Source organism: Mizuhopecten yessoensis, unplaced genomic scaffold (genome assembly GCF_002113885.1).
Source record: "Mizuhopecten yessoensis strain PY_sf001 unplaced genomic scaffold, ASM211388v2 scaffold285, whole genome shotgun sequence".
NCBI classification, from domain to species: domain Eukaryota; kingdom Metazoa; phylum Mollusca; class Bivalvia; order Pectinida; family Pectinidae; genus Mizuhopecten; species Mizuhopecten yessoensis.
The window spans coordinates 10,937-26,122 of record NW_018403470.1 but is presented as its reverse complement, the minus strand read 5'-3'; the positions used below and the strand labels follow the sequence as shown (position 1 = coordinate 26,122).

Here is a 15,186-nt window from a genome sequence, read left to right as displayed (position 1 = left end):
AGATGTTAATAGGACGTAAAACACAAACAAACCAAACCAAACCACCGCCAAAACCTGGCATGTCCTTAATGAAGATAGATGTTAATAGGACATAAAACACAAACCAAACCAAACCACCACCAAAACCTGGCACGTCCTTAATGAGGAAAGATGTTAATAGGACGTAAAACACAAACCAACCAAATCAAACCACCACCAAAACCTGGCACGTCCTTAATGAAGATAGATGTTAATAGGACGTAAAACACAAACAAACCAAACCACCGCCAAAATCTGGCACGTCCTTAATGAAGAAAGATGTTAATAGGACGTAAAACACAAACAAACATAAATGACGTCTTTAAAAGCCAGCATCAAGTAAAGTTTGAAAAACGTTTGCCGATTGTTGTGACTTACTTTTTATCTAGTGTGAGTGCCAGACCATTAGGCATGAAGTAGCCTTCCTCGACAGTTTCGTAATAGTTCCCATCGAAGTAGGATATACTTCCAAGAGGTAACATCATATAAATTTCTAATGATCCCCAAAAGTGACTTCGAGAATTTAAAAAATTGGTGAAATAGAATGAGTTTTCGCCAGTCACAGCAACATCATTAATACTGAAACAAGAAAACAAGAAATTAAAAACATTATCTTCCCTTCTTAAAACACTACAGTGTTATGATAATTATATGAACATTTATTTTTTAACACAAACGTCCTGCCTTACAATTTGCTACATCTAAAAACTAGCTACCTATATCTAGCTAGTTCCTTTGTCAAGCTATGGCCGAAAGAGTGATAGTTCCTGTCGACAATGTGTCACTAAATTCACAGAGATATCGTTTTAATACTGTATAGTTGTTAACCCTTTCACTACTGTAGACCATAATGGACTCATCCATTTCAATGCATGGTAGAGTCTACTAAAGTTACATAGGGGTGAAAGGGTTAATATTGATTGTTCACGAGGGTTTTAATTTCACTAATTTCACAATTGCATTAAAATTCATGACATTTTGTATTTAGAGCTAAGATTAAAGACACTTTCTCCACAAATACAGCATATGCATCACACTCTAGGCGATAGGCTCGACCATCAAGTCAGTGTTATCATTAATCTGGATAAGAAATGGGCTGGAGAAGGCATTTTATAACTCAGTATTATTGAGTCCGATTCGTTTTTGGCTTAAAGAGAGAATATATTCCCCAAGGCTTATTTTGTATTCTTTACTATTAAAATACTGATGAACATCATTGTGAAAATCAAATGTTTTGTAGCAGTTAGTTAGAAGGTAAAGTGTTGATTGAGTGAACTCAGTCAAGTGATAAAAAGGAACTAGAATCAGTTACCAATACACTACGACTTATTAACTAACCTTGATGCAAAGTTTTTCTCTTCGCAAAATTGAAAATGTCCACATTTGCTCAATTTTTCTCATACAAAATGGCAATGTCTGATCCTATATAATACCACAAAAACTTGTTGAAATTAATTTGTGTAATTTTGTGTGTGTTGAAATCATTTATTACTGTAGATATGGTATACTCACTGTAGATATGGTATACTCACTGTAGATAGGGTATACTCACTGTAGATAGGGTATACTCACTGTAGATAGGGTATACTCACTGTAGATAGGGTATACTCACTGTAGATAGGGTATACTCACTGTAGATAGGGTATACTCACTGTAGATAGGGTATACTCACTGTAGATAGGGTATACTCACTGTAGATAGGGTATACTCACTGTAGATAGGGTATACTCACTGTAGATAGGGTATACTCACTGTAGATAGGGTATACTCACTGTAGATAGGGTATACTCACTGTAGATAGGGTATACTCACTGTAGATAGGGTATACTCACTGTAGATAGGGTATACTCACTGTAGATAGGGTATACTCACTGTAGATAGGGTATACTCACTGTAGATAGGGCATACTCAATGTAGATAGGGTATATACTCACTGTAGATAGGGTATACTCACTGTAGATATAGTATACTCACTGTAGATAGGGTATACTCACTGTAGATATGGTATACTCACAAGTAGATGGCCTGGTCTACGTAGGAATGGACATGTTTCAGAGATTTGGCTGAAGGAATGAATTCAAATTTTTCCACAGCATCCAGCTTTCTTCGATGATTCACCACAAAGATATACACTTTTCCTGGAGAATTGATCGAAATATGATAATGGCTTTGGCTGTAAGAATATATCTAAGTATCCTCATTCCCAAATTATTAAATAATATTATAAGTTCAAACAACATTATCTTACAAGGCAAACAAGGGCACCGCGAGTGGAAGCATGACACAGTGTATGCCCGCCAGACCCTCGTAAGGGTATTGATATATTGGAAGCAGGTAGTGACATACGATATAAAATATGTTTACCGACACCGTTTTGTTGGTGACTGTGACCTTACCTATCACTTACTGTGTGTATGGCACAAGCTATTTTGTGTTTCAGAATTACACTTTCGTGGTCAATGTAGCTATACTAAAACTAGAACCTTGGCTTAGAGGGAGGAGTTTTGAACAAATAATTAAAAAGTTCTTGCATTTTCAACGTAATGCCCTTATTTGGCAATGACAAAGGGGCATAACTCTACCGAATAGCATTTAAATATCTCGATTTAAGAACTCATCCAATGAATTCAGGTAATGAAACATCCTACCAAGTTTGACAAAAAATTGAAGAACAATTGTTTGAGTTATTGCGTATTTAAGTTAATGGCAAAAAAACGATGAACAGCGTTGCTATGTCAAGTGTGATATATTTTGTTTTCAAAAGTTGATTGAGTATTTTAACAAATGGCCCCTTAAAGCCTGTAGCCTTGAATATACATTTTAAGGTCTAGATAAAAAAAAAAAAAAAAAAATGTTTAGCACCAGATTTCAGCAAGTTGCTGGTCATACATTATTACTCGCAGAGTGTGTGCTCTTCAGAAGAACTTCAGTCTCTTTGTGTTTCAGAACATACATTTAGAACTTTGTAACACATCTGAACCCTGTAATCTTGTCAAAGTCTATTCTTTATTTTTTTATAGGATTTCGTAAACCAGTATATATATGAACATTTTTCAAAATCAAGACATTAAGAAAAGAAAATTGATCTCAAACAAACCTGATGCCTTGTCTTGCCAGTAGTCAATGCCGTGAGGGGAGAAATCTGAGGCGTTGAAGTCCCCTTGTATGGTTAATGGAGTGAGTCCTGAACCGGGGGCCTTGAAGTCAAAGAGAAAAATCTGACCTTTGACTCCTTTGTCAGCATACATTTGTCGATAGGTTGCTGTAGCAGATGGCATCAAAAGGCCCTGAAAAGAAGGTTTCACAAAAGACTATAACATGCTTCTAACAATGCAATATACCAATATCATATAGGCTTATCTGTATATACCAATATCATATAGGCTTATCTGTATTTTTTTTTCTTTTTCAGATGATTTTTTTCGTCAATTTCCATGACATGACTGCAGAATCAATCAAAACTGTATTTTGAAATGTAATCTACTTTTATTTAGCAATGGACTGATGTTTTATAGTTACAATGAAATTTAATTAGTTTGCATTTTCTGATTCCAATTGTCATTTACCAATTCCATATTAGATATAGAAACAGCTCCTTTCTTAGCTCTGTTGTTGAAGGTAGGCATGCAGCACATTGAATGTTTGATACATTGAAAGTCATCTATTTTGTTGATTTTCATTAAATGATTGATGTCAATGTTGAAAATAGACAAAGTTAAACTGTTTAATAGCTTTTGACAAACGTAATTGATCTCATTACATGTATGTCTTTAAAACACTTTTAATTCCAGATTACTTTACTTTTCACAAAGGCATTTTAACAAATATCTACATCTTTCCGAATGCTATCTTACAGAAGTGATAAAGGCCTTTCCGTCTGGAAGTGTGGCGATGTCTTCAGATCCAAAATCTGAAACGTATAAATATAACAAAATTGAGAAAACACTCACAATAAAAAATTGTATAAAATGTAATTTATTAATGTATATTATGTTTTTCTCCAGTGAAAACCCCCAGGGTCTATATGACTTTTTGGTTCCACATCCATACTTATTGTCCTTAATATAATTCATCATAATTCATATCAAAATGATAAAGGCTTAAAACTAATAGTATCGACTGCTGTATATGCAGTATCATCGAGTGCAAAAACTGTAGAACCTCACAGTAAAGGAACATTGAACAAAGTCATGTTAGAAGTCTCGAGAAATTAAACCTAACAAGTTAATTATATCATGAGCTTGTTCCGTTTAATTTGAAAATTGATGTAATGCATGGCACTGTACATGTGATAGTGCACGTGGTATTGTATACACCGAGAAACTGTCGTCCAGTCAAGTATTCGCCTGTCATATCGTCCATGTTGGCCAAGCGTTTATTTAGCCATTCACATTAAGTTATATATACAGCATGATGTGTACTAATGTTCACTGTCATGATGAATTTGTTCTCGTTGCAGAGGGAGAAAATGTCTTTAATGGCCAAAATTAAAGTAGCATGGTAGTCTAGTGGTAGGAGGCCGGGCTCACGACCGAAGGGTTGTGAGGCACAGGGTTGTGAGGCACGGTAGTCTTGTGGTAGGAGGCCGGGCTCACGACCGAAGGGTTGTGAGGCACGGTAGTCTAGGGGTAGGAGGCCGGGCTCACGACCGAAGGGTTGTGAGGCCCGGTAGTCTAGTGGTAGGAGGCCGGGCTCACGACCGAAGGGTTGGGAGGCACGGTAGTCTAGTGGTAGGAGGCCGGGCTCATGACCGAAGGGTTACTGGTTCAAGTCACGGCACTGTGTTGTATCTTTGAGCAAGATACTTTACTCCGCTTATTGCAGTCTACTCAGCTGTAAATGAGTATGTGGTTGGGCAGTGCTCGAATTGTTGAATGTTAGCTGTGATCGCCAAAATGGCAGCACCGGTTGTATGCTCCCCAGGGAGTTGAGAAAGGTATTGGCTGGTTGCGAAGGCCCTATAACAACGGATAATAATTTGTGAACTGCTTCAAGACAACCTACGAACTTGGTTGTAATAAAGCGGTATATAAGAACCTCAAATTATTATTATTACAGTGTTCTTGAACCAACATATACTTACCAACTCCGTCCAGGTATTTACACGGACCAGGTTCATGATTGTATATATGTTTGTGGAATCCGAGGGTGTATCTGCAGCACGAACATACACAAACATTTTGTAGTCTGACATAATAATAGCTCCACAGGGCCAATATCATTAACACAGGGATTTTAAATGAAATTTCTATGTTGAGAAGACTTTTATCAATTAGGTCTTATAGTTATACACTGTAATTTTTACCCCCAGTTAGATGTACCCCCAGTTTTCAAGGATCGACCAATATGTAACTAAGTACCTAGGGGTACAGAACCTTGGAAAATGTATCAAATATACCCTTAAATGTAAAATTCAAAGGGAACACTGTTTATTCCATTCAGAACATGTAAAATATAATATATATGCAACTGTCAAGGGGATATTTTTTTAGAGATTATAGTTGTAATTTGAACTCAGAGTGACCTCGAGTCAGATGTAGGGAATAGTTTTCCATACAAAATTATAAATACAAATATATTAGAATAACAGAAAATCACATTTTTGGTCAGAATTATACTACTGAGACTTGGTCCCCGAAAAAACACAAGATATCTTAAAAGTCAATTGCAAGGTGTAACTATAATTTGCACTACGATATTGAATGCCCGATACGCAATACGGAAATGACGACACAGTGTACATGCACATTTCGATCAAGATAATTGAGTCCGAGCTGTACTTTTTCCAGAAGTACGCACGAAAATGGATGCTGATGACGATGTGTGGAGCCACCTTAAGAGACATACATCAATTTCAAGTTGTAAATTAGAAATGGATACAGCACAGGTACTAGCCTCATCTGTCAATTATACACCCATAGATTATTTTATAGGTGTATTGATAGAGGCCTCTTTGTGTGTGTCAATCAATTAACTTAACTTAACAAGCATGCAGGGATTAATACAACACTTACATGAGCCTGGCCATATGTTGTACTATGACCAACAGCAAACTAGAAAGCACTATTTTGAAGTAAATTCCCATGGCTCTCTTCTCTTTCTTCGTCACTCCTCCAACTGAATACAAAAGACATCCGTACAAGGTTTATGTTATTGCATCCCCCTATCATTTCTGAGCATACCTGGTACATGCAGGAATAAATATATAATAAACTGGCATGCTCCAGCAAATACCTCAAATACCTTTGGCTTGTAAAGGTATGTCAGGGAATCTGTATATAGATTTACAAAGGTACCAGCCAACAGGATTGTAGGGTGTCGCCAGAACATGAGGTTGCCCTCATGGATAGAAAAAGTGGCTGCGAAAAACTTTGAAAAATCGAAACGGCCTATGATGTCAGTGGAAACCGAGATCATTTCCGTGGAATGAGAATTAATACATTACATGCATTTAGGAGGTTTATAAAAGAAAACATTATCCATCTTTCCAGAGGTATTAAACATTTTTGTACATTGATCGTCGGCAACCGGGCAGCACAATTGGTAGAGCATCTGTCTAGAGCATCGGAGGCTTCCAGGTTGGAACCCTGGCCTGGCCATTGCATATTTCTCTTTCTCCTAATAGATATACTATCATGGAGTGTGTCATTTTTACCGAAAATTGATCTAAACCAATAAAAGGTGTAATATTACTCTGAACACCTCAGTTTAAGTCCAAATATATCTATAGCACAAGTTTTTTCTTCTGGCCCTGACACCAGACTTAGACATTTTGACAGATAGATACATAATGTATCTGTCAAAATGTCTAAGCCTGGTGTCAAGGCCAGAAGAAACTCAGGCTAATGTATAGCTATAACAAATTCCCAGGTCCGTGTATATTGATAAACAGGTGTTTTTTTCTCTACTGATAATTTGGGTATGTGAATTAGCACTCAAACATTGGAACAGAGAGAGTTTTGCTTTATAATACACCTCCCCCTTTTTTTCTGGGCAAATACAGGTAACCGTGTTATGCTCAAACGTACATCGTAACAAAGTTATCTTGCAAAACCAAGTAAAAGGAAGCTTGTTCATATCAAACTCTACTGTATTATCTACACTGCAATGTGTGACTTTCTTGATAAATGTTGTCATCGGTTGAAATTAAGTGCCATTTTATCAATCAATGTTACAATTTTGTTTACATCGTCAAATGTTCATCTCACCATGCGACCCGCCTCCTTCTCAGTGAATCTAGATCTCGAAAACACTTTTTTTGCTAGAACAGTCATGAGCCTGTACAAGATATAGATGTGTCGGTGAAGTTTAATGCCCCTTATAAAAAGGGCCATACTGGATCAATGGAAGTATTTATAAAAGCCAAAATTCTGGACCCCCCTTTTTTTTTTACCACCGATTTTGTTTTTTTACTTTAAAAACTTATGCCTAAAATTGTCGCCTCGCTTCGCTCGGCCATATATTTACTTACCGCCGTAAATATATTTCCCAATAATATGAGACTACTGGTGTAGGGTCGGTATCCCATCCCCCTAAAACTTCACCAAATTAACTTGAACTGTCTACTATAACCTCTCAACAGACACACACACACACACACACTAACATTTTCAAGGGTGTGAGGTGTGTGTGCAAATGGAAATCATGTCTATAATAGGCATAATTTCCATTTGCACAAGTATAGGATTATTTTTATCGCATCTCAGAATCCGACCACTACCCCCATTGCCCGCGGGTCGGGTAGGGATCTTGATGGAGGGACGGAACATTTTATGACAAGCTACACCTGTGATTAAAAGTATGTGCAAAGTCCTTCACATATATATATCGTTTAACGATTATATATATTTGTGTAAAAAGACGGAATATCGGACGCGCCGACTCGCAATGTTTGGTAAATACCCCATCATGTTAGTAGTTACTTGATCTGACACTGTACTTTCCTCTCCAATACATATATATTGACATTCATCCTCGCATGCAACGGCTTATATACATGTACGTTTACATGTAACTGGTGTTTGAAGATAACTTATGACGTCATAAAACAAAAATGAAAACGAACTATGAAGATTAAATAGCAAAACCGTACTGCATTAATATTAAAGCACACAAGGATAACAATCGAAGTTAAAGAAAGCACGGATGGAAATATAAAATATACAGGTGTAGCGTGCGAACCATCTAGTACTCGGAAATAGTCAATAAATGATGTAGTACCAGATTGAGAAATATCGAGTGTTTTTTCAATTATAAGTAGTGAATTTTATTGAGAAAAACACGCTATTTATGTATGTATGGATGATAAAACAATAACCGGTCCAGTGAGGCATCAAACTAAATGGAGAGCATCACGAGTCACAGAAACCAGGTTTCCAGAGGTCAAAACACAAATGACTACTCATTATAGTAATACATTATGTACTACTATAACAAAATACTTCGTTGTTTGGTAAAACAAGTTGTCTGTTGGGTTTGCTTTAGAGCCTCAGAATGTACCTCATACTTTGGGAGGGGGATCTTTGTTGTTGACATAACCATTTTATTTTTTTATTTTTTTTATAGACTTTTATCTTTCTAGACATATAACCTTTACTTATATTATCATAATTTGTACACCCCTGGCGTTGCTCATAATTTTCAACCAAAAAAAAAATGAATTATAAATTTACAGTTATAAATGTAATATTTTTAACATTTATGAAATGCTGTTTGATCTTCAGTTATTTTAAGCCAGGTAGTGGTACTGTCCAAATTGTATCTTTACGTCCATACTTGTATCTTTCTACTTTGATAATAATTATAAAAATACCTGTGGTATTTACTTGAGTATTGTATAACCTTTTAAATTCCTTTAATATCCAAAAGTCCAATGGGTGACATTGGGTGTATTGCCAAATAATGACCCAATTTTAAAGTTGAATGGAAAATAATTTGCAAGATATTGATGTTTGTATGTAATGAACAATTATCCTCATTTTGTTCTCAAAAGTGCTTAAAAGCCATCTCCGGTCATCTAGGATTTCATTTTTTTAGAATTAATAGAGATTTCTTTAAAGTCCCAAAGACTGGCGTAGCATACTGTACAGTGCCTAGTGAAGAGATTGTTTGATTGTTCTAACGGCTTTTTTAAAATTCATTCTTTTAGAGAGAAAAACGATCAGTCAAATAGCAAAAGAACGCATTATTAATAAATGGAAATCAGACCAACGCCCGGAGATATACTTTTTTAGTTTACAATGTAGTATGTTCATTTTTCGCAAGATTGTACAGGTTTGGATGTCTTTGACGTGTTTCCAGATTTTAAGTAATTAGATGACCTTTATAGAGTATGTTTGTGTTGCTAATGGTGTTGCATGATATTTGTCATTTTTCGTATTTTGCATAAATATTAACATTGCTTGGCTTCCTGTATTGCTAAACAGTTGTTTCCCAGAATATTTCAGGTAAAGATTTTTATTCCTCTGTCCATTATTTCTTAAATCCTATTTAATTGCCAATTAAATTTGAACATGGGATTATGTATATATATATACATGAAGGTCCTTTATTACCATCGATGAGTCCTAAAAGGGACGACTTAGTCATATTGTGTAGTAACTTTGTATTTTAATCGGCCCTCTGTGTGTATTCTGTGTAGTAACTGTTTATTTTGTTCGGCCCTCTGTGTGTATCCTGTGTAGTAACTTTGTATTTTGTTCGGCCCTCTGTGTGTACCCTGTGTGGTAACTGTTTATTTTGTTCGGCCCTCTGTGTGTACCCTGTATAGTATCTGTGTATTTTGTTCGGCCCTCTGTGTGTATCCTGTGTAGAAACTGTTTATTTTGTTCGGCCCTCTGTGTGTACCCTGTGCATTAACTTTGTATTTTGTTCGGCCCTCTGTGTGTACCCTGTGTGGTAACTGTTTATTTTGTTCGGCCCTCTGTGTGTACCCTGTGTAGTAACTTCTTATTTTGTTCGGCCCTCTGCGTGTACCCTGTGTAGTAACTGTATTTTGTTCGGCCCTCTGTGTGTACCCTGTGCATTAACTTTGTATTTTGTTCGGCCCTCTGTGTGTACCCTGTGTAGTAACTTTATATTTTGTTCGGCCCTCTGTGTGTATTCTGTGTAGTAACTGTTTATTTTGTTCGGCCCTCCGTGTGTACCCTGTGTGGTAACTGTGTATTTTGTTCAGCCCTCTGCGTGTACCCTGTGTAGTAACTGTTTATTTTGTTCGGCCCTCTGTGTCTCCCCTGTGTGGTAACTGCGTATTTTGTTCGGCCCGCTGTGTGTACCCTGTGTAGCAACTGTGTATTTTGTGCGGCCCTCTGTGTGTGCCCTGTGTAGTAACTTTTTATTTTGTTCGGCCCGCTGTGTGTACCCTGTATAGTGACTGTGTATTTTGTTCGGCTCTCTGGGTGTACCCTGTGTAGCAACTGTGTATTTTGTGCGGCCCTCTGTGTGTATCCTGTCTAGTAACTGCGTATTTTGTTCGGCCCACCGGGGGTATCCTGTATAGTAACTGTGTATTTTGTGCGGCCCTCTGTGTGTACCCTGTGTAGCAACTGTGTATTTTGTTCTGCCCTCTGTGTGTACCCTGGGTGGTAACTGAGTATTTTGTTCAGCCCTCTGTGTGTATCCTGTCTAGTAACTGCGTATTTTGTTCAGCCCTCTGCATGTACCCTGTGTAGTCACTGTGTATTTTGTTCCGCCCTCTGTGTGTATTCTGGGTAGTAACTGTTTATTGTTCGGCCCTCCGTGTGGACCCTGTGTGGTAACCGTGTATTTTGTTCGGACCTCTGTGTGTACCCTGGGTGGTAACTGAGTATTTTGTTCAGCCCTCTGTGTGTATTCTGGGTAGTAACTGTTTATTGTTCGGCCCTCCGTGTGTACCCTGTGTAGTCACTGTGTATTTTGTTCGTCCCTCTGTGGGTACCCTTTGTAGTAACTGTTTATTGTTCGGCCCTCCGTGTGGACCCTGTGTGGTAACCGTGTATTTTGTTCGGACCTCTGTGTGTACCCTGGGTGGTAACTGAGTATTTTGTTCAGCCCTCTGTGTGTATTCTGTGTGGTAACGGGTTTTTTTGTTCGGCCCTCTGCGTGGATTCTGTGTAGTAACGAGTTTTTTTGTTCGGCCCTCTGTGTGTACCCTGTATAGTAACTGTGTATTTTGTTCGGCCCTCTGCGTGTATTCTGTGTAGTAACGGGTTTTTTTGTTCGGCCCTCTGTGTGTACCCTGTGTAGTAACTGTTTTTTTTGTTCGGCCCTCTGTGTGTACCCTGTGTGGTAACTGTGTATTTTGTTCGGCCCTCTGTGTGTACCCTGTGTGGTAACTGTGTATTTTGTTCGGCCCTCTGTGTGTACCCTGTGTAGTAACTGTGTATTTTGTTCGGCCCTCTGCGTGTATTCTGTGTAGTAACGTTTTTTTTGTTCGGCCCTCTGTGTGTACCCTGTGTAGTAACTGGTTTTTTTGTTCGGCCCTCTGTGTGTACCCTGTGTGGTAACCGTGTATTTTGTTCGGCCCTCTGTGTGTACCCTGTGTGGTTACTGTGTATTTTGTTCGGCCCTCTGTGTGTACTCTGTGTAGTAACTGTGTATTTTGTTCGGCCCTCTGTGTGTACCCTGTGTGGTAACTGTGTATTTTGTTCGGCCCTCTGTGTGTACCCTGTGTGGTAAATGTGTATTTTGTTCGGCCCTCCGTGCGTTCCCTGTGTGATAACTGTGTATTTTGTTCGGCCCTCTGTGTGTACCCTGTGTGGTAGCTGTATATTTTGTTCGGCCCTCTGTGTGTACCCGTTCTAATTGTAAGGGGCTTCTGCAATGATATGGTGATAGATGTTATGATTATAAAAGCTTTTTTAATAATAAGATTAACTATAAAATGACAAAGTTTTTTTTATCGTTCTGAGTATTTCTTATTCGTTTATAATAAATGTATACACAATGGTAAAACATTTTTTTTTTTTTTTAGAACAAGATAGTGTTTTCTAGTGTTACCTTTTTCGTTAGGTTACAAACAGCGGTCGGATATCTCTGGGCCTTTCCGTCAATTAAAAATATGCCCAAATCTGTGCAATTGCTTAATAGTCTGATGCACCAATAGTACAAATGATAAACCTGTGCCAATAACTCAAAACAATTACGTAATTCGTATCGTTATACTGATAACAGTTTATGTACGTGATACATATCATAATGTGTCAGTAAGTTAGTACGTACAATTCGTCCATGGTGGTTTAGTAATTAATGCGTTATCTTAGCGAAAATGTCACCTGTTCCATTGTTTGCTTGTGAAGAACGTGGGGCTGTCGCCAACTACTAAACGCAGGTCGGTTTGTTTTCTACGGGTACTCCGGCTTTCCTCCACCACCAAACCTTGGCACGTCCTTAAACTACTATAGCTGGTAATATGACGTAAAGCACAGCCAAACCAAATTTTGAAATACGTCGAAACGAAATTAAAAAATGTATATTTCATTTACTAAATATAAACCCAAACGTGTAATACAGAACAAGCTTTTATTGACAGATAACTGATTACAATTCTTTCATTTTAGAACGACTGCAGATAATAGTAAGATATATTCATATTCAGTTTTCTTGGTGTGGTCCGTCTAGATGAAGCGGCTGAAATAAAAGAAAACGGGATTAAATATATACATTATTTATCAATTATGGACTTTCGTTGAGGTGAATATATGATTATGTGAACCTGAACAAGTTATACATTTTGTATTAACCGAGACGATGTCGAAGTCTATATAACTTTTTCAGGTCCATATAGTCACATATTCACCGAAAAAAATCTTTTAATCATTAAACTAAATAGAACATATGGAAAATGTAAGAAGAAAAGTACTACATTTAAATATAATCATAAAGACAACATTGACTGGCTGTTTCTAAAAGTGCATGTAGTAGCAGCGAGTTAATATCACAAATTACCGACCTCCACGTGATAATAAACTAACCAATCAGGATATAGGAAACAGTTGTGACATCTAATTAATATGTAACACATCATACACATTAGTTTACAGTGATCGGTGGCAGATGTGGTGTGGAACGGGTCAAGATCATGTGTGTGTCGGGAAGGGACGTATCTCGATTTCGTAAGGCTGAGGATCCCAACTGTGATTCGTCGAGGGGGATTATATATTTAGTGACCATGGGACCAGGCCCATAGAGGGATTAAGGCCGTGGTTGCCCCTCCTTACCCCCCTCCCCAAATTACCGTTATTATTGTCTATTTATAGTTTTGTGTGCACGGAGAGGGGCGGATCCCGAATTGGTTATGGTGAGGAACGGTTCCCTTCAGATGTCATTCCTTTTTTGCCAGGTAAAATATTGACTATCACAAGGAGTTTTCAGGGTTTGTGTGATAAACTGTTCATCTTCTATAGACTACCTTATATATTTCTCCATTCATAAAAAGTCAACTGAATACCATATCTTCCATATGACTGACTCACTACTTACTTGACATTTATTTGGTCGGACATTCTCCACTAGAATAAGTTGAGGCACCACTGAAAAGACAAACATGCATACACTTTACATATTATCTTGAAAATAATCCTAATACACAACGTTTACACATGTTTAATTCATGTTGGCTGTATCTCCCTTGTCAAATTAAAGTAACAATTAAAAATTGATATTATGAATCATTTTTGTCAATGTACGTCATCAATCAAACAACTAAGTCTAAAATCTTAATTTGGAACGTTTTTCTGGAGATGAGATACACACACGTGCATGACGTCACAGAATAACAAGTTAAGAGTTGTAAGCATCATCGATTGCGATTGCAAAATAAATTGTGCGAAATGATATTTTACATCGAGAAGCTAATAAAACATTTCCGTTATTCCCCATCCCCTCTCTCCTTGAACATTTCCGTAAGTCCCCATCCCCTCTCTCCTTTAACATTTCCGTAAGTCCCCATCCCCTCTTTCCTTTAACAGTTCCGTTAGTCCCCATCCCCTCTTTCCTTTAACATTTCCGTAAGTCCCCATCCCCTCTTTCCTTTAACATTTCCGTAAGTCCCCATCTCCTCTTTCCTTTAACATTTCCGTTAGTCCCCATCTCCTCTTTCCTTTAACATTTCCGTTAGTCCCCATCCCCCATTTCATTTCCTTTAACATTTCCGTTAGTCCCAATCCCCTCTTTCCTTTAACATTTCCGTTAGTCCCCATCCCCCATTTCATTTCATTTAACATTCCCGTTAGCCCCCATCCCCTCTTTCCTTTAACATTTCCGTTATTCCCCATCTCCTCTTTCCTTTAACATTTCCGTTTGTCCCCATCTCCTCTTTCCTTTAACATTTCCGTTTGTCCCCATCTCCTCTTTCCTTTAACATTTCCGTTAGTCACCATCCCCTCTTTCCTTTAACATTTCCGTTAGTCCCCATCCCCTCCTTCCTTTAACATTTCCGTTAGTCCCTATCCCCCATTTCATTTCCTTTAACATTTCCGTTAGTCCCCATCCCCTCCTTCCTTTAACATTTCCGTTAGTCCCCATTCCCCATTTCATTTCCTTTAACATTTCCGTTAGTCCCAATCCCCTCTTTCCTTTAACATTTCCGTAAGTCCCCATCCCCTCTTTCCTTTAACATTTCCGTTATTCCCCATCTCCTCTTTCCTTTAACATTTCCGTTAGTCCCAATCCCCTCTTTCCTTTAACATTTTCATTAGTCCAAATCCCCTCTTTCCTTGAACATTTCCGTCAGTCCCCATCCCCTCTTTCCTTTAACATTTCCGTTATTCCCAATCCCCTCTTTCCTTTAACATTTTCATTAGTCCCAATCCCTTCTTTCCTTGAACATTTTCGTAAGTCCCCATCCCCTCTTTCCTTTAACATTTCCGTTATTCCCCATCTCCTCTTTCCTTAAACATTTCCGTTAGTCCCAATCCCCTCTTTCCTTTAACATTTCCGTTAATCCCCATCCCCAATTTCCTTTAACATTTCCGTTAGTCCCAATCCCCTCTTTCCTTTAACATTTCCGTTAGTCACCATCCACCTATCCTTGAACATTTCTGTTAGTCCCCATCCCCTCTTTCCTTTAACATATCCGTTAGTCCCCATCCCCTCTTTCCTTTAACATTTCCGTTAGTCCCCATCCCCCATTTCATTTCATTTAACATTTCCGTTAGTCCCAATCCCCTCTTTCCTTTAACATTTCCGTTA

At 38.0% G+C, this 15,186-nt stretch overlaps 1 protein-coding gene and 1 long non-coding RNA gene across 3 annotated transcripts in view; both read right to left on the bottom strand.

The window, feature by feature from the left end:
• The window catches only part of LOC110446029 (serum paraoxonase/lactonase 3-like), a 20,201-nt gene extending 12,889 nt beyond the window's left edge, over positions 1-7,312 (bottom strand). Inside the window, exons 1-7 of one of the 2 annotated variants that reach the window (XM_021490977.1) lie at positions 7,227-7,312; positions 6,033-6,135; positions 5,102-5,172; positions 3,873-3,928; positions 3,116-3,305; positions 2,033-2,156; positions 397-597 (exon numbers count right to left, since the gene is read on the bottom strand). In XM_021490977.1, coding sequence (XP_021346652.1) covers positions 397-597; positions 2,033-2,156; positions 3,116-3,305; positions 3,873-3,928; positions 5,102-5,172; positions 6,033-6,103 — 713 coding nt within the window. In that variant the 5' untranslated portion in view covers positions 6,104-6,135; positions 7,227-7,312. Of the gene's footprint in view, positions 1-396; positions 598-2,032; positions 2,157-3,115; positions 3,306-3,872; positions 3,929-5,101; positions 5,173-6,032; positions 6,136-7,205 lie in introns of both variants that reach the window. The other variant, XM_021490986.1, reaches the window with a different exon arrangement.
• A 5,190-nt stretch (positions 7,313-12,502) lies between these two features.
• Positions 12,503-13,562, bottom strand: LOC110446076. The gene is made up of 2 exons (XR_002462425.1): positions 13,477-13,562; positions 12,503-12,624 (listed from the first exon to the last, which is right to left on the bottom strand). It is a non-coding gene; the product is annotated as an uncharacterized LOC110446076 (long non-coding RNA).
• Positions 13,563-15,186: the final 1,624 nt, after the last annotated feature.